Raw genomic sequence first — 18771 nt, forward strand, 5'->3', positions numbered from 1 at the left:
AATTCAACACTCCAAAGAATCATTATCAAATACGACTTAACCAAAACTATGTACACAAAGTTCATTATCAAGCATCATGGACAATATCAATATCATAAACACACGGAAAACCCCACTATAATTACATTTACACATGAAGTGCCAATGTAGTTTTCAGCATCATTACTTCAGCCTTGAGTTTTACACAATCCTTCAGAAATCCTTTTAATTTGCGGATTCGCTGCTCAAGAAATGTATTCTTATTATCATCAAGCTGAAAACAGTTGTGCTGCTTAATATTTTTGTGGAAACAGTGATACATTTCTTTCAGGATTTTTTGATGAACAGAAAGTTCAAAACAACTATATTGATTTGAAATCGAAATCTTTTGTAATATTATGAATGCATTTATGGTCACTTTTGATCAATGAAATGCATCCTTGCTGAATATAAATATGACTCCAAACATTTGAACATTAGCGTACAGTATGTGTAGTACTGTAAATGCTGACATTGTTCCATATCATACATACTATACTGGGGGGGGGGGAAATGTTGTAGGATTACAATTATAACTAAGAAATTGCCAGTTAAATTTCATAAATAATTACAGAGAAACATTGAATTAAATTTGAAATTTTGAAGTAGAAAGACTGAAATATTATTTTCCTGAAAAAATACTCCTATAATCTTTATTTTATTTACAACTTCAAATTTTTTTTTAGTGTATGTTGAGTTGTCTGGTCTCCTGTGCTGTAGCATTAGATGTAGGGCTGTCACGATGTTAGATTTTTCACACCACGGTTATTGTGGCCAAAATAATTCGCGATATCTATAGAATATATGGGGGGGGGGGGGGGGGGGGGTAATTAATTTTTACGTTGTTTATATAGTTTTTATTTTTTACCCAACAAACATAAGGGTACAAACAAAAAAATCAAGTGCAAATACAAATACAAAAATAAGATGGTTCTTAATAATCAACCTTTATTAAATGTATGAACACAGGAACCCCCTGTTAACAGGTTAATGTCACATTTCCCATTCTATGACTAGTAAAATAATCGCAATTCTCTGTAAAATTGTGTAATCCGCAGGGTGATGGACACGGAGATGGGTAAAAAGGTTGGTGGCTACACATTCTGCAGCGCTGCGTCGCGTGTAGGACAACTCGAGGTATCGCACACCGGACGCGCACTTTCTCAGTGTATGGACAGCCAGCGTATTCTTATGTTTAAGGAGATTATGAAATTAAGATAATGTCTGTACTATGTTATGGTTGTACTGTACAATTAAATACAATAGTTGCTGAGTCTGTGATCTGAACACTTTACCTCAGAGCATCAATTAACTGAATGAATTGAGAATATCACCTGAAAATCCGATAACATCAGCAATTTTCATTCAAGCAGCTGATTTCTGTAAATTAATGTAAAACTAAATGTGCATTGCCGCACAGGGTGAAATCATTTACGATGATCTGCGACAAATATAATGTAAATTTAGCCTAATATAAAACTATGTAAATGGCGCTCTGTGTCGCGGCAGGATTTTGTACAAGAGCTGGGCGCCGCGGACAGACGCCGAATGGCACAACCGGTGTGTGTAGCCTACACTCGAAGAGAAAATGTGTTCGAATTTTAAAGACGTGGCGCTGCGCTTCTCGTCCGGTGTGCGAGCCCCTATAAAGTGCTGTTTTCTTTTGAGCCGAAGAACTCCCATTCAGGCGAGCTTACTTTTTTCGGGTGTGGACAGAGTGTTTCACTCTCTTTCGCTCAGACAGCTGCGCGGCCCGGGCTGCGTCTTCTTGTTTGATAGGTGTCAGCGGGTGCAATACAGCTGAGACGTCAATCAGGCACTCGCGCTGGAGTATTTACGTGTCATGTTATCATAACAGTCCTATTCATTTTAAACATCGTGGTTATCGCCAATACCGGTATATCGCCACACTCTAAATTAACACGATGTCGATATTTCATGATTTGAATATCACGATTATCGTCAACACCGGTATATTGCGACACCGAAAAGATACAAGGCAATGAGGGTATTTGTCAACAGATATTATGTTTATATATAAATAAAACCTCACACTAATTTAAAGATAGTAAAAACACATGCATAACATTTTACTTAAAGGTAGGGTAGGCAATTTCGGAGAGGCTAGCAATAGCAAATTAGCTTTGAAACATGAAATACCACCCTCCCCTTCCTCCCCTTCTGAAATACCACTGTCTCCAAAGCCACGCCTCCTTCAAAACACATGAACGCACACAGCAGAGACTGCAAAGCGTCACGAGACAAGAGACAGCGTTAAATTACCTCATGCCTCAAAGCACATAACATTACAATAATAATGATCGTAAACAACTTAGAGGTCTTACTTGTACTCAGATTCATTTCAGCATTGATACTGTTGAGAAACCAAAACTCAGGTGACAGAATGGAGAAAAAAACCTTGGGAGAAACCAGGCTCAGTCGGGGGCTAGTTCACCAGGCTCAGTCAGGGGCTAGTTCACCAGGCTCAGTCGGGGGCCAGTTCTCCTCTGGCCAACGAACGAACAGTGTATGATTATGATTCAGGCAACATTACAGAAACATATAAATCCAAGTCTGAGGACGTGAACAGCTCTGGGTAGAACGTCACAGGTTGTTGTCTCTAAATTACGGTTACGACATGGCGTGAACGCAGCACAAGCTCAAGTGTGCGTTCATGTGTTTCGACAAGCTTGTCGTTTTGGTTCAAGATGAACTAGAGCTGCACGATTAAACGTGCACGATTGAATTTATTCCTAAATGACCACGATTCTGCGATGTCTTTTATGCCTGTTTCATAGCGGAGCGTGTTTTGCCACTGCCCATGTTAATGAATGACGTGTGTCCACTGGCACAAAGCAAGCGGAGCATAGTGAGCGTTTTCAATTCATTCCTATGGAAGTTGAGCTTCTTGCTCACGCATAACCGTAAACTTCAACTTCCATAAAAATCTGAAAATGCTCGCTCTGCTCCAGGCAGGGAAGATTAGCATTACATGTTAATATTCATTTATCCTCTGTGTAGTTAGAGAAGATTCATCCTCTGTTCAACCAGGGAAGGTTAACAACAGCTACAGTGTGTTAACAGTAGTTTATCCTCTGCTTTGCCAGGGAAGTGTTTCATCCTCTGTATAGTCAGGGAAGTTGTTTTATCCTCTATCTAATCAGGGAAGGTTGTTTAACGGAATAGTTATCCTCTACGTTGCTAGAGAAGGTTTATCCTCTGTAAAGTTAGGGAATATTTATCCTCTGCTTTACCAGAGAAGGTGATTTATCCTGTGTAGTCATAGAAGATTAATCCTCTGTTTCAGGCAGGGAAGATTAGCGTAAAGTGCTAGTAATTTGTGTTATCCTTTGCTCTGCCAAGGAAAGTTAACAATAGTTGATCTGTGTTAACAAGTGTACCCTCTGTTGATCAGAGAAGTTTTAGTGTTTTTGATTGTGTGATAAAGAAACTCACAAAACGTTTAGAAAAAATGCTAGACTGATCCCCACAACTGAAAAAGGTGGTCTTGCGACTCCTTCGTGGTCAGATAGCGAATTCAAATCACTGTTAGGAGTACAAATGAACCTAATAGTCACTGAAAAAGTTAGACAAGAACTAAGGCAGAAATATGAGATTCATCCAGACAAGACTTGGTCGGTAGATGAGTGTAAAAAGGTACTAGGAGCAAGTTTTCGCAAGAACAATGTGAAAGGCATTATCTGCTGCCACAGAGAATTTGGTTTAGGACTAGCTACACAACAGTCTCAGCGTAACTTAGAGCTGGAGAAACAGACCAAAGAGCTCCATGCTAGAGTATCCTCTTTGACTAACTTCTTCCACGTCAGTTTTTTCTTCATCTTTGTTGCGGTTTAATTTCTTAGTCAAAGAGGATACTCTAGCACTAGCTACACAACAGTCTCAGCGTAACTCAGAGCTAGAGAAACAGACCAAAGAGCTCTGTGCTAGAGTATCCTCTTTGACTAAGAAATTAAACCGCAACAAAGATGCAGAAAAAACTGACGTGGAAGAAGTTAGTCAGCCTGATAACAATTGTCCTGACTTACAAGCTTTCTTTGAAACAGATGTAGCCATCCAATCAGTAACTGATGAGCCTGTAGATTCAGTAAAGGTATGTGATGCTAGGAGAAGATCTCAGGGAATTGAGGGAACTGAAAGTGTTCCTCCCAACTCTTCTGTTGTCCAAATACAAACTGTTGCCAACGTGGATTCATCCGGCTGCTGGACCAAAGGGGGAAAGTATGTCGCTACCGAATCACTGCTGCCATATTTGGCTCAACAAATACACAATTTGGGTCACAGTGGTCAAGCAACGATGAATCACAGGTTCTCGAATCAATGGTGGAATACAAAATTCAGAAAGGTAGCCACCGAAACAGTCAAGAGATGCGTTACATGTCAGAAAAATAATGATGTGCCAGCAGAAACACATACCCCAGCTCCACCAGGACCATTTCGTCACCTGCAAGTTGATTACATATCGTTGCCTCGTTGTTATGGTGCGTTCACAGCAGACGCGAATAGAGCGTCTGGTGTGAGTGATTTGTTAATTCAATGCAAAGACACGTTACGTGCGTAAAAAATTCCCGCGTCGCGAATGGTGCGAACTGAGTGTATGGCGCGTTACGCGCAAATGATTTTATTTAGTGCTTTTTGTGCATTCACGCGTTTGACGCAAATTCGTGTCTGCCGCCCGAGTTGAAATTTTTTAACTTTGGCGTCAATTCGCGCCGCGTTAACCAATCAGCAAATGGTGAAACTCGCCAAACTCTCCAGAGCAAATACAGAGCGGTGACTCTCTCGATGAATGCTCGCTCAACATCAGCCGTCTTGTAAAAAGATGGTCGCCAACGGATTTCGCCTCCGCTTTGAACACTTTGAATCCATTCGCGCGTCAATTTCACTTCAAACTTTAGTTTTTTACGCGCGTCAATTTCGCTCTTGACGCGCGAATGGATTCAAAGTGTTCAAAGCGGAGGCGAAATCCGTTGGCGGACATCTTTTTACAAGACGGCTGATTACTACACTTAACCCTCTAGGCGCCACGGTCGAGTTTACTCGACAAGATGCGGCACTGAATAAAACGGCCGATTTTGTCAAATTGGGTGTAAAATTTTCGTCTCCGATCCACTGGATGGCAGACATGTCATACTTCATCCCCGAATCAAAAAAACGTCATGTTTCTATACAAAATGTTCAAAAGCCGAGCTAGTGTGCGAGTGAGCCATTTTATCAGGTCCTCTCCGCAATCGCGGCGACAGTATTGTGGTGGAGACTTTGTCTAATACCACTGGGTATGTTAGACGAGGTCGAAGTATTCATAGGACAGTTAGGAGGCAACGTGGAGGCAGGGTGAGGAGTCGCAATGACAATGACAGTAGTCCGAGCTGTGCACACTCGGCGCGCGCGAGACAGATCTGGCCGCGCTGCTCGTATCATCTCACTCATGATCTGTGCCTTGCCGTGGCGAGTGAGCGTTTGAACTAAACAAGTCTTGTCTACTTGTGTTTGTATGTCATATGAATAATATTAGAGGTGGGCATAGATTAATTTTTTTAATCTAGATTAATCTAGATTAATATTGAAATTAATCTAGATTAATCTAGATTAAAATGGCTCATTTGAATTCTCCCGAAGGCATTCAGAATATGTGTGCTACCCAAATAATGACTAAAAGTAAGTCTTTGAGAATAGTTTGCCTCGCGTAGGGATGTGCATTTCTGCCAAAAATGCCATTCGACAACCGAGGAGCAAAAGTCGAATATCGTAAAAAAAAAAAAAAAACAATGACAAAAAAAGGGAGGCCAATTTCATCTTTAGCGATTTGTCATCAAACAAACTGTTTATTAATTGAACAAGTAACATGTTTTCGTCCTTTTTTTTTAACATAGTAGGCTAATTGGAAGAAGAAAAAAAACAATACGCACGACAGTCCGTTTTTGCATCGCCAATGCTCGTTAGATCAAAAAATAATGTCATCATATCATAAGAATTTTATGTGAACCTGTCTTGTTACTGCAATAGCCTCATTTTTAAACAAATTAGTTTCAATCAATGTAAACTATTCGTGTGATTATGCCACTGCGCAATACACGCGCAATACACACACAATGTATTACCTGAATGAAATGAAATCGAATGTATCGTCCTGTGGAATCATTCATTCACAGACAGCTTACGAAGATGTTCAACTAATAAAGATCTTCATCGCTGGCAAAAATATGATGCATTTGCAGATTTGCATTCACTAGACTAGACTGTAGATCGGCCACTTCATCCAACGCTCTTGATGCTCTTAAATCTTCCTGTTTCGACTCCGAGTGTGAATTGAAAGCGCTTCAGACGATTCAGTGCGCGAGGAACTGAACAGATCAACTGATTCGCGAACCGATTTAGACAGATCATCTGACAACTTGTTTGATGAAGTCTTTGAACAGAATCGACTCAAAAGAGTGATTCATTTGTAAATGAGCATCGCTCATGCCCATACAAAGGACACAGCGCGCTTGGAATAAACTCATTTAACAACTTCACGAGTTCACATCTACATATAATTATTATGGTAAAGGTTATGCGTACTTGGCGTGCTGTCCGGGTGGAGGGTTCCGAGCTCGGAATTCTGCCCGAACCCAGAGTACTCCCCCCGTTGGTAAGAGTAGATGGAACTAGAGATGGAACTAAAAGTGAGGAGATGGGGTGGAGGTGGGATGCTGATAAACTGTCAAGGAACAGAGGATGGTTCTGCTGTTATTTATCTTGTCCTGAGTTGATTACTGATTGATCTCCACTTGTGCTGATTGGGTTAATTATCTGCACCTGCTCCTCCCGAACCTTGTTAATAAAACATCATGTATTGCATTAAAATAAAGTAACGAGAGGAACTTCGCCCAACGTAACAAAGTAAAAGTACACCTCGTGTCCCTGACAGGAAAATACCCAACTGCGCGATCTGTGACAGTAGGCGCGGCGTCATACAACACATTAGAATTGCGCGAAAATATAACGATATTCGAAAAAGCTATTTATGATCCCTCCCAACCCAACTTTGATTAACGGCGATATTTTTTTTATCGCCCGATAAGAGTCTCACGTTAACGCAGCACGTTAACGCCGATAACGGCCCAGCACTAAATAATATATATGTGCCCCATACATGGAATCAGAGTGCCTACTGTATTTAGTAAATAGAAAATCTCTACAGCAAAAGGCCAACCACTACATGCATTCGGTTTGTTTCTACCATTTATTAGTAATGATTTACACAGTTTGTTTACTACTTACTATATACCTGAGCATTCAGTATTGTGCAATATAGCATACAGAAGGTGATGGACATTTTGGGGGGAAAGAAGTGCTGCATTTTATCATTTAAACGTGACTTTTCATGAAAATTCTATAATGCAAGATTGCCGCCACCATATGACGTCATAATATGCAAATTAGATGGGAAAATGTAATCCCTACATAAACTTTGGGTCATCCTTAATATTTCTCTAATTTACAGAAAGTCTCTATCTTTTATCACTTTTAAGATATAGCCTTTTGAAATTAAGATGTCAAAATCGAACGTTTTAGGAAAAAAACTCTGGCGCCTAAAGGGTTAAAGGAGTAGTTCACTTTAAAAAAAAACTTTTGCTGATAATTTACTCACCCCCCATGTCATCCAAGATGTCCATGTCTTTCTTTCTTCAGTCGAAAAGAAATTAATGTTTTTGATGAAAACATTCCAGGATTTTTCTCCAGATAATGGACTTCAATGGTAGCCAAACGGTTCAAGGTCTAAATGACCGTTTCAGTTCAGCTTCAAAGGGCTTTAAACGATACCAGACGATGAATAAGGGTCTTATCTAGAGAAACGATCTGTCAGAAATCTAGACAGATCTTATCTAGAGAAACTAATCTTTTTTCGAGTCATTGACTCGTTCATTTTGATGAACGAGTTCGAACAGGAGAGTTCGCAAGGCGAGCATTTGTGCCTATAAAACTTTAACTTTTTTATTTATTTTTTAAATGACCGATCGTTTCGCTAGATAAGACCCTTATTAATCGTCTGGTATCGTTTAAAGCCCTTTGAAGCTGCACTGAAACGGTCATTTAGACCTTGAACCGTTTGGTGCCCAGCAAAGTGCATTATATGGAGAAAAATCCTGGAATGTTTTCATCAAAAACATTAATTTCTTTTCGACTGAAGAAAGAAAGACATGGACATCTTGGATGACATGGGGGTGAGTAAATTATCAGCAAAAGTTTTTTTTTTAAAGTGAACTAATCCTTTAACATGCGTGTTTACTACACGCGAATTAGACGCGCTATTCGCGTCTTGGTGTGAACGCACAGTTAGGGAAAAACTGACGTTTTGGTAGTAATAGAAAAGTGCTCAAGATGGATAGAAGCTTATCCAACAGGGCGTGCTACAGCTGCACATACTGCTAAATGTCTTGTCACTGATTTCATTCCCAGATGGGGATTACCAGATTGCATTGACTCAGATCAAGGTACATACTTCACAGGACAGGTAGTCAAGGAAGTGTCTAGAATGTTGAAGATTAAGTGGAATCTTCACTGCCCATACAGGCCACAAGCATCAGGACAGGTTGAACGTGCAAACAGAACAATTAAAACCAGGCTAAGCAAAATGCATCAGGAAGGAGTACAATGGGTTAAAGCGCTGCCAACAGTACTGTGTAGTATAAAAGTGTCATCTAACAGATCAGTAGGACTGAGCTTCATGGTTCGGAAACTTGTTAGGTAAACCCTGGCTGTGGATCAAGGAAATAGCAATTCTGCTGTTGTTTCTCCTACTCGCGTACTATCTATGCGTCCACATTATCAAGTGTTTCATTCAACAAATGAATCACGCCTCTCACGAGAAAATGACAGTTCCAACCAGAAAAGACCATTACCCGTAAGAACTTCAAGGACCCTAATTGCATGTTTGTTTCTGTGTCAGCATGCAATTACAGAAAATCAACACAGAGCATGTGATATGTGCCTGTAACGATCACAGGTTACAAGAATGAACTTTTAAGTGTCTACATTTGTATTTTGTGAGAGTTATTAAAACTCTCTAAGGGGGAACTGTTGTATTACAAATGTATAAAATTTTACATCTAGGTTCCAATACAATAGTATATAAACTGAGAAAGTTCTGTACACTGTGTTTTACATTTTGAGGTATAGATGATGAGATTCAAAGAAGATTAAGTCAAGCAACCCAGGTGTCTGACATTAACCTTTTGTCTTTATGCACCTCCTGAACAGTGTCATTGTCCCAAGTTAAGCTATGATAACGTGAAGGTATGGGGAATACTGTGAGGCTGATTGGATTAGCATCTATGCATTTGAATGACACTGTTATGCTGATGATATCAGGTAACGAGCTGAATCCTGTACTTCATTTGCAATTTATATACATTTAGGGGGAGGGATTTACATCGAGGTGGCATGTTATGTAAAGTTCCCTTAGTCAGACTTGGATGACTACAGCGAGGCACAGCAAAGTCCTCAATAAAGAATAACTTCTGCTTGAAAGATATCCCAACGTCTCCTGGTCTCTGCTTCGACGAAGGAAAAGTTTCCAACAACAGGCAGGTAGGACATCGTATTTGGAAATTTTTTGGTCCTGAGACTTCAACAGAAGATATATGTACATGTTTTAATATTTAGACCACTTCTATTATTGATTGCTATCAGGATGTGAGAGAGTTTCAGCCAGTATTAACCCTCTGGGGTCGGCAAACGCGCCGGCGCGTTTTGCTCGATTTTTTTCACATAGCAGCAAAATAGACTTAAAATACTCCGTCATTTTTGGTCATACAGACTTAAGAAATATGAAAAAAAATAAACAGTTGAATGTCTTCTTTTTTATGTGTCCACTTACAATCGAAACAAAACATTGTGCTTTTGTTAAATAAAGAAAATAAACAGGGTGTGCGATCTGGCTCTCCGTCACAGTGAACTTTTTTTTTGGAGCACGTCTCTAAACTTAAACAAAACTCAGCGAATACTATTCTCCCAGGCAGGAGCTATATATCTTTATAATCATTTAAGTGTGTACTTTTAAATGGTCTAATTCATAACAAAAACAAATATTCTCTGTTTATGTAATCTATATGAAAAGAGAGAGATGTCAGTCATTCTCATTTCAGCTCATTATCTTTTAATTTGATCACGCTGTAGAGACTTTAAGGATGAACCAAACACGAATTAATCTTTCTAATCTCTCATGGGATTCATTCAAATGTGATTCAGCATTTCGGATCTGAATACCACATTCCAAAGTCACAAGACTGGCTCCAAATTGTCTAGAAAACCCCCCCAGAGAAGTCTTTTATGGCCCCGCAGGCATTAGAGATAAGCCTAAACAGGAAGAACGTTGTCACTGTTTCATCCTTAAGCAAGACAAAGCTGCTCAGAAATGGTGAGACGAGGCCTGACCATTAAGGGGCCTGACCACCTTTGACCTCCCTCAGCATCACCACTGCTGAGCAGGACAGCGATGTAAGACAGACCCCGCTTCCATGGAACGTGAGAGACTTACACAGACTTTACATATCAAACCCATTAAAACTCACACAGAACAATGCTCCGTGGACTTAATCAAACATCATAATTCTTGTTGTTCCTACAATTCATGTTTGTATTATGCGTAGATCACATATAAATCATGTAATTGTGATATAACTGTGTGTATGGATGAAAGGGTATCGTGCTTCCAATCAAAAGAATCGTATGCCCTTAATTCAAAAGGTGGCTTGTTTGAAATCTGTGTAAAATGTTTTGTATGATTATAATAATCTATAATGTTTAAACTGGGGTCTCTTGTTTCTCTGCTAAGTGCTGGAACCCAAGCAGATCCCAGATAACGATAAGTAGGAACGATCCACCTCCTAAAATGATGCCATTGTCTCATTGGTCAGAATTCTCCAAAAGAGGTTGGACTAACGTTTAAGTTAAAGACCCGAACAAAGGAGTTAGAGTAAGTTGAAAAAAGAAATTCGGTTCAGAGAGCAGTTCGGGGTTGCCGTTCGGTTTTTGAGTTCGGTTCGGTGTTGAATTAAGTTTGCGCCTCTCTCTAGCAACAGCAAGAGAGTGTTCCTGTTCGTGCTTCTCTCTGAAAACACCAAAGAGCGTGTTCGCACGCTTCTACATCGACCAGACCAAATTAGACCAGCAGACAAATAACCCATCAAGATCGGGGTTGAAACAGCTCATTCAAGCCATCTAACTAGTCTTACTTTCATTTCTTCCTTTATTTTCTTTTTTCATAAAAGTCTCGGTTCAACGTTAAGTTGCTGCGAAGTTCGTTTAAACGTCTCTCCTGCAACGCGCTTCGAACTGTAAAGACTCTTATTCGCCTGCCAATCACACGTGACCGGCAGTTCAGAAACTTCCATCCAGGCACTTCCAAGACAACCAGCCACACGGACCCGGTCGGGAAACCCCTTTGACGAAGCACCGCAAAAAGGGAACTCCCTAAGCAACGCAAAGACAAGCAAGTATCAGCTACTCCAGACTCTTAACTGAACTGGTGCAAATGTAAATTGAATAACCTGTCTAAGAAACGAAGGTTTAAATTAATGCTTGGTGGTTCGTTCAGGTCATGTCTTACAAAGTGCATCTCTGAAAACTCTCTCTCACTCTCTCTCTCTTCCTCTGCGCCTTGTATGAATGCGTGTGTGTGATTGTGTTTAGACCTTAGTTTTATTATGTGTTTAGAATAGTTAATAAAGTCGTCAATATATTTGAAAAGATATTTGCCTTGTGTTGTGCTTGCACATTTAATGTCTTGTACTGTCGATCTAAAGTTACCTTGCTAATACATAGTGTTTCACTATAGATTGGATATTTATATCTGTTGCCAAGGTTATAATTACGGCCCGTTCAAATGAACTCTAAACGAGTCATTTGCTCGGTTCCATAGTGATTCGGTCAAGATTCAATGCAAATCGATGAATCATTCCTTTTGAGCTAAATTGGCCTTCCGGCCCCCCTTAAATACATTTTATGTATATTATTATTGTGTGATTCGTTACAACGCCCACGGAGAGCGCGCGCTATTCAAACGCAAATGATCTGAGGCGATACATGCAAACCTGTCAACGCCCACACATCAACTCGATAAAACACAACAAGTTTAATCAGATTACAGTAGGCTACTTTACGTCGTCTTGCGAGGCTGTAAGGAATAATCCTGGGATACATCAGAAGTGCTGGTTTAAATTTATTTCGAGGAGCGACGGATCAAGCTGATGCAGTAAGTTTTTTTTTTAAGTGCTTTGTTGTAATCACGATATGGAGTAGCCTATGTAAACTGCAAAAATACTGTTTTAATATGAATCGCTTTCTGTGTGTGAATGAATGAACAGCTTTTACCAAACTATATTGCTATACTGAGATGAGTAAAAATCAACTGAAATATGTTGAAATAAAATGTCTTTGTATAAGCAACTTAAACTGCAAATTAACATTTATATGCCCTAATATATCATAAAAACAACAAGATCTCATGAAAGTGCGTATCTATAGCACGAATTTAATTTCTCGTACCATCCTACGCCAAAAACAGTTTTTGCGTGCAAATGATAGGCTACGCACTGTAAACCCCTTGGGTAGGATTAGGTGTGTGGAGTGCGTGTATATTACACGCCATAAAGTGCGTATCATATGCACACGTAAACTGCATATCATATGCACGCAAAATCTATTTTTGGTATGAGAAATTAAATTTGTGCTACAGATACGCACTTTCATGAGATCGCAACGATATGCCTATGTTACAGACGAATTATGAAAGACAACATTTCGTTGACTAGTTTTTGTTATAAACGTTTTACTGTAAAATAGACTACAGCCACATCAAATAAGCTTTTGTTTTTATAGTTAGTATAGTGTTTGTCAAAAATGTTTTGTCAAAAATAAGACTAAATGTCTACATATAAGACAAATATAACAAAAATGTCTTTTCAAGATGTTTCCAACTCTAACTTTGAACCAATTCTATAGAATGGCCCATAAAGCCCATTTGAAATGGATTTGTTTCCAGGTATGACTAAAAATGTGCTTTTAACTTTCATTTATATTTTGATTATATATATATATATATATATATACATACACACATATATATGTGTGTGTGTGTGTGTGTGTGTGTGTGTGTGTGTGTGTGTGTGTGTGTGTGTGTGTGTGTGTGTGTATGTATGTATGTATGTATGTATGCATGTATGTATGTATGAATGTATATATATATATAGTCCTTGCATTCTTTCTTGTGTGACACACCTGAATGAAAGGCTCAATATTATGCGGGTCTTTGTCTTCTCAGGTGAGAACCACCTAATTATACATGAGGGGTTTGGGCCGTTCACGCATATTGCCTTTCCAAACAAACAAATGTTTTTCACAATTTAAAACAATCTATTGTTTTATGTGAATGATTAGGCAGGATGATTTTCAGATCATTTTGAAGCAAAAACTCTAAGCGACAACATCCATTAGTCAAAAGTCTTGTGGGCAGATATTTAGTATGTGTTTTGTGGCCTTATTTCAGAAACTTTCATTTTTAGTTTTTTCAATAACCATGCATAAACAATATTCTCTCAAAAATACAAACATGTACATACATGTTGCTCACATATTATGGTAGCCATGTTTGTGCTAAATAGAGTGTAATTTCACTTGTGCCATTAATATGTTTATAAGCAACTGAAAAAAGCACAAATGTCAGTGCATGTCAAAACATCTCAAGGACCCCAAAAACACCTTAGACCCCAGAGGGTTAAAAAGTGTTTATAAAAAAAATGCCTACCCTACCTTTAAAGGGGAACTTGGCAACTATAGTAATTTCTTCGCTGATTTTCACTTTTGTTGTCGCATGTTTTCTCATCGAGCTCCCTCTACAGCTGTGTGGCGTATATTTTCACAACATTGTCATAAAAAAACTCACTTGCGGCACCTTCTTCCCACTGCTCATGTGCATTTGTTATTATCGGAGCCGGACAACTTTATCGTGTGGAGTGTCTACCGAGTGGGTAATACATCATAGAATTATGTCGAATTGCCATAAAGCAGTTCGTGTTTCTCGCTCGTTCTCGCTTCTCACGAGACTTCCTATTTCCAACTTACCAGGACGTTAGTCCCCATGTTGCAAAGTTGGTTTTCCGCCTGGGAACGCTGGGGTGAGCGGGGAAAGTCACCATTCTCTCCAGAACAGGTTATTAAACCATTCAAATGATTTCTAAATGGTTTTATTGTAAGTTGTAAGTTTTATTGTAAAATAAGTTGAAATAGTTGCCAAGTGCCCCTTTAATTTTTAACATCTCGGTCTTCTTCTTAGTGATCAATCTTGTTTAATGTTTTCTAATTTAAATGAGCAGTTGTGCGTTTTTTTTCTTCTTTTTTTGCATTTGGGAAAATTAAATAGCTGAATAAAATTCTGGTTGAATATGTTTGCAGAGTGAGAGTTTTCTTGATTAGCTTACTTAGTTGACCTTCAAATTTCAGATTGGAGGTGAAATGGTTGACAATGAGAATGCGCTAGAAAAAGAATTTGTTGTACAGGACCTCCAAAAAGTGTTGGAGAAACAGTATGGTTGTGGTACATTAGTATACGAAACTGATGCCCTGGTGCTTCAGTCATAGTGTGATTCACTAATGCAGACCTCAGGATTAAGACTGCAGTTCTGAATAAAACTAAATCTGTAACTTTAACAGTTATTTCTAAGGATCAAATCTGAGAATAAATGTTATTAGGAGATGACAGAAGACGACACACGTGTTCCAATACAGAATAATGCCTTGGGTCTGAAAAAAAAAAAAAACTATTTCCAGGTGTATACATTCATGTCTCTACCTGTTCAACTGTCAAATCTATAGCTTCTCCTGTTATCACCTCCCTCTCAGTTCTCTTTTTTTATTTTAAGGGTGTTTCCACAATCAACAAAGAGATCTCAGAGATTGAACTCCTGAGGATTCTCCACCCTACAAACACTCACTGTTTAAAATAAATGTGCAAATGCAAAGCTTTGTTTCTATGAATACAGAATAGTTTGGTACAACTAATACCACTTTATAATAGCATTATAAATCATTAGCAGACAGAATAAAAACAAGGTAATGCATAAGAACAACATCTTAAAATAAGGTTCCATTCGTTAACATTTGTTTCATGAACAATTACATTTTTTAAATATCTCAGGTGCATGTTAATTTCTATATACATTTCTAACATTAACGCTATATCAATAAACACAAATTACCTATGAACAACAGTTTATTAATTTATATTAAATTTAATAAATGCTGTAAAAATTGTAATTGTTAGTTCAAGAAAACTAATGCATTAGCAAATGTTACCCACTTTACAATATGTTGCATGTTAACATTAGTTTAACTGACAATATTTTTTACAGAATTTATTAATCTGGGTAATATTAATTTATACTTAAATTTAACTACCATTACCTAACTTTAATTTGCAGTGAAAAAAATTGCATTTATAAATTAGAATTTACCAAGATCAATAAATGCAGTAAAAATATTGTTCAGTTATTTCATGATACCTTATGCATTAACTAATGTCAACTTATGGGAGCTTATTGTAATGTTTTAATGAAAATATATGAAGTGTCATGACATTTCTAATGTACATTAACCATACATTATCTGCTAATAAATACGCAAATGTAATATTTGTTCATTTTATTCAAGTTTTAAGTTTTCAAGTTATTTTAGCTGTCTAAAAAGTCCCATTATACTGTTTGATATTGCGAACTAGCATTTGTTATAATATTATTTTAATTTAATATTATAATCATAAATAAACTGGTTTGTAGCACAAATTTTACTGTGCTTTTTTTATTCTTCTGGTTACTGACCTAAAGCAGCTAAAGAATCAGACAACCCGCACATTCACAGGAAATAGCTTACTTGAGCGTTGGAAAATAAAGGTGAATAAAGTTGATATTTTTTTTAAGAAATCAGAATGTAAGTAAGAGTTTGTGTGTGCATCAGAATACCTTCTGACAGTCTGAGATGGGGATCTCTGTTTGGTGCTGCTCCCTGAGTGGCTGAGAAACCTGCAAGAACAGAACAACCATTCTGTCTTTTGACACTTCAAATGATGCAGAAAAACATTTCAATGCTGGTGTCACTATATGAGAATGAATGTAGTCTTTTTACCTGCATCTGTAGCGGTGTTTAACAAGTGTATCTTTGTACCAAAAAAAAAAAAAGAACACATGCCTGACAGCAAACCTGACATAAACAATTCCTCCCCATGAAAAAGGCAATTGTTATAGACCTGGGTCACAATGGTCACACTAAGGGTGCGGATCCACTTGTCCGTGCGATACTTCTGTCGCGGCGCGCTTTGCTTTATTCCTATGGGTGACGTCACGCAACTTTGACGCGCCCGCAAAGCATCCCGGGAAGGCGGCGCTTCATTTGGAAAAATGCTGTGCGTCAAAAAGCTGGCCGATACCCATCTTTATGCAAATGAATCTGTTGAACGCGCCGCGTCTATCCAATAGAAGTAGAGCACATGGAGACGGAGGGAAGTCTCTCGAGGGTCCTTTGTTCTAGACTGGCCGCTGGCTCAAAACCACGCCCATAGCGGTAAACTTGAGGAACGCCCATCAAAATACAAATCTGGGGAGGCGTCGCGACACCACGCCACAGTCGTGTCGCAAAAGTGGATCTCTACCGTAACTCATATAGTCAGCCTAATGGTGCACAGCTTATTAAGCAAAGGAGAACTCCGGCGCAAAATGAACCTTTGGTCTAATAAAACATTGGTACCTAGTCAACCGTTCTCTGAGATTTGTTTTCATGATAATCGAATGTAAAGAGTTTTATCTCTAAAAACTGTTTAGCGTATAACGCTAGTAATGGGGGCATTTAATAAGTAAAAAGAAATCGCTAGTTAATACCACTAACAAGGCTAAAAATAGCCCCACAATAACACAGTAACACAATGAGGGTCCCTACATGCAAAACGAAGCATTGAGAACTTTGTAAGTGTACAGACCGTTTAATAAGAAGATATTTTATAAAGACAGTCCACTTCGTGTATACAGACAGGAGCCATCTTTGGAAAACAGTCTTGACTAGTCAAACCACGAACGACGTGCTAAGTGAGCTGAACTGTATGAAGTTCAGTAACTTCTGAACTGTATGAATGGCGTTCGTGGTTTGACTAGTCGAGACTGTTTTCCAAAGATGGCTCCAGTCTGTATACACGAAGTGGACTGTCTTTATAAAATATCTTCTTATTAAACGGTCTGTACACTTACAAAGTTCTCAATGCTTCGTTTTGCATGTAGGGACCCTCATTATGTTACTGTGCTAGTGTGGGGCTATTTTGAGCCTTGTTAGTGGTATTAACTAGCGATTTCTTTTTACTTATTAAATGCCCCCATGACTAGCGTTATACGCTAAACAGTTTTTAGAGATAAAACTCTTTACATTCGATTATCATGAAAACAAATCTCAGAGAACGGTTGACTATGTACCAATGTTTTATTAGACCAAAGGTTCTGTTATGTTCTGTAAGACCTTTGCATTTAGTTTGCTACTTTCTCCCCCTAGTGGTCATCTGGGTGTAATTCATTGTCTTCATATATAATTCTTACATTGCTTTCATTGGTTGATTTTATCACATGATGCAGTCTGATCAGGAAACATTAGTAGTTAAATTCCATGCGGTCAGCTCCAGTCACCTTATCCTGTTCCCACTCTGTTTGTGCCTTGAGAAAGCATCGCTTGTAAGTTGTATTTGAATTTATGGTTAATTACATTGATTCATAAGTGTCATGTAAGATGTTCTGTGATGTTACTTGAATATTTATTTGTTAACATGTGAAACTGCTATTGTATAGCCTTTCAGCTAAGAGGTAGCCAATAGTTTGTTAGTTTAGATGCACACATACTATATTTACAAGTTATTTACATTTATAAGCATACCAGCTGAATGTAATATATATGTTACAACTTTGTAGCTTAAAGGTATATTATTTTATGTCTGTTAATGTATGATGTGTTTGAATAGCATTCAGTGATTGGTGCTATCTTTCTGTATCATTTCAGTTTTACAAAAATTCCTTCATGAGAATTACGACAACAGTAAAGAGCCTTGAACTTTACTCCAGCCTCTGACTTTCTCTTGAAGCCTGTTAGCTATCTGTCGATTTGTGTACAGTCACACACACTGAGGACAGAATAGTAAAAAAGCGACTTCACGGCGGGCGAAACAGCAACGAGAAGATTAGGTACTGAGCCAGTACACCCTTTCAAGCATACTAAGGCCTCTCTATTCATCCCTTCTAATACATCTTGAAGGATTGTTAACCATAATGTCGCATACCAGTGAAGCTGGATTGGGAAAAGTGTCCATCACTGACGGTGGTGTTAAAGATCAGGAGACGGCACATGAAGCAAGATCACAACGATCCACCTCATCAAGCACATCTAAAGTATCCTCAGCTAGCAGGGCCGCTACTAGGGCCCGTGCTAAAGTGGAAGCTGCACGTGCACGTGCCACCTTCGTTCAGAGAGAAGCTGAATTGAAAATAAAAGAGGCACATCTTACAGCTGATTTGAAGGTCAAGGAGGCACATATAGCCGCTGAGTTATCAGCTTTGGAGCATGAGAGGGAGATTGCAGTAGCCTCGGCTGAAGCTGAAGTTCTTGAGGCAGCAGCAGAAATCGAAGGTACACAGGGCAGTAGGAGTCTCCACGGCTCAGTTCAAGTCGCCA

General features: G+C 38.7%; 1 protein-coding gene across 3 annotated transcripts in view; it reads right to left on the reverse strand.

The window, feature by feature from the left end:
• The window catches only part of lrch2 (leucine-rich repeats and calponin homology (CH) domain containing 2), a 131009-nt gene that overhangs the window by 27188 nt on the left and 85050 nt on the right, over positions 1-18771 (reverse strand). For all 3 annotated transcript variants that reach the window (XM_056237874.1, XM_056237873.1, XM_056237872.1), the window contains one exon: positions 16035-16094. In XM_056237874.1, coding sequence (XP_056093849.1) covers positions 16035-16094 — 60 coding nt within the window. The remainder of the gene's footprint in view (positions 1-16034; positions 16095-18771) is intronic.

The sequence above is a fragment of the Rhinichthys klamathensis genome, unplaced genomic scaffold, assembly GCF_029890125.1.
Source record: "Rhinichthys klamathensis goyatoka isolate OS25496 unplaced genomic scaffold, OSU_Roscu_1.1 h1tg000501l_1, whole genome shotgun sequence".
Classification (NCBI taxonomy): Eukaryota; Metazoa; Chordata; class Actinopteri; order Cypriniformes; family Leuciscidae; genus Rhinichthys; species Rhinichthys klamathensis.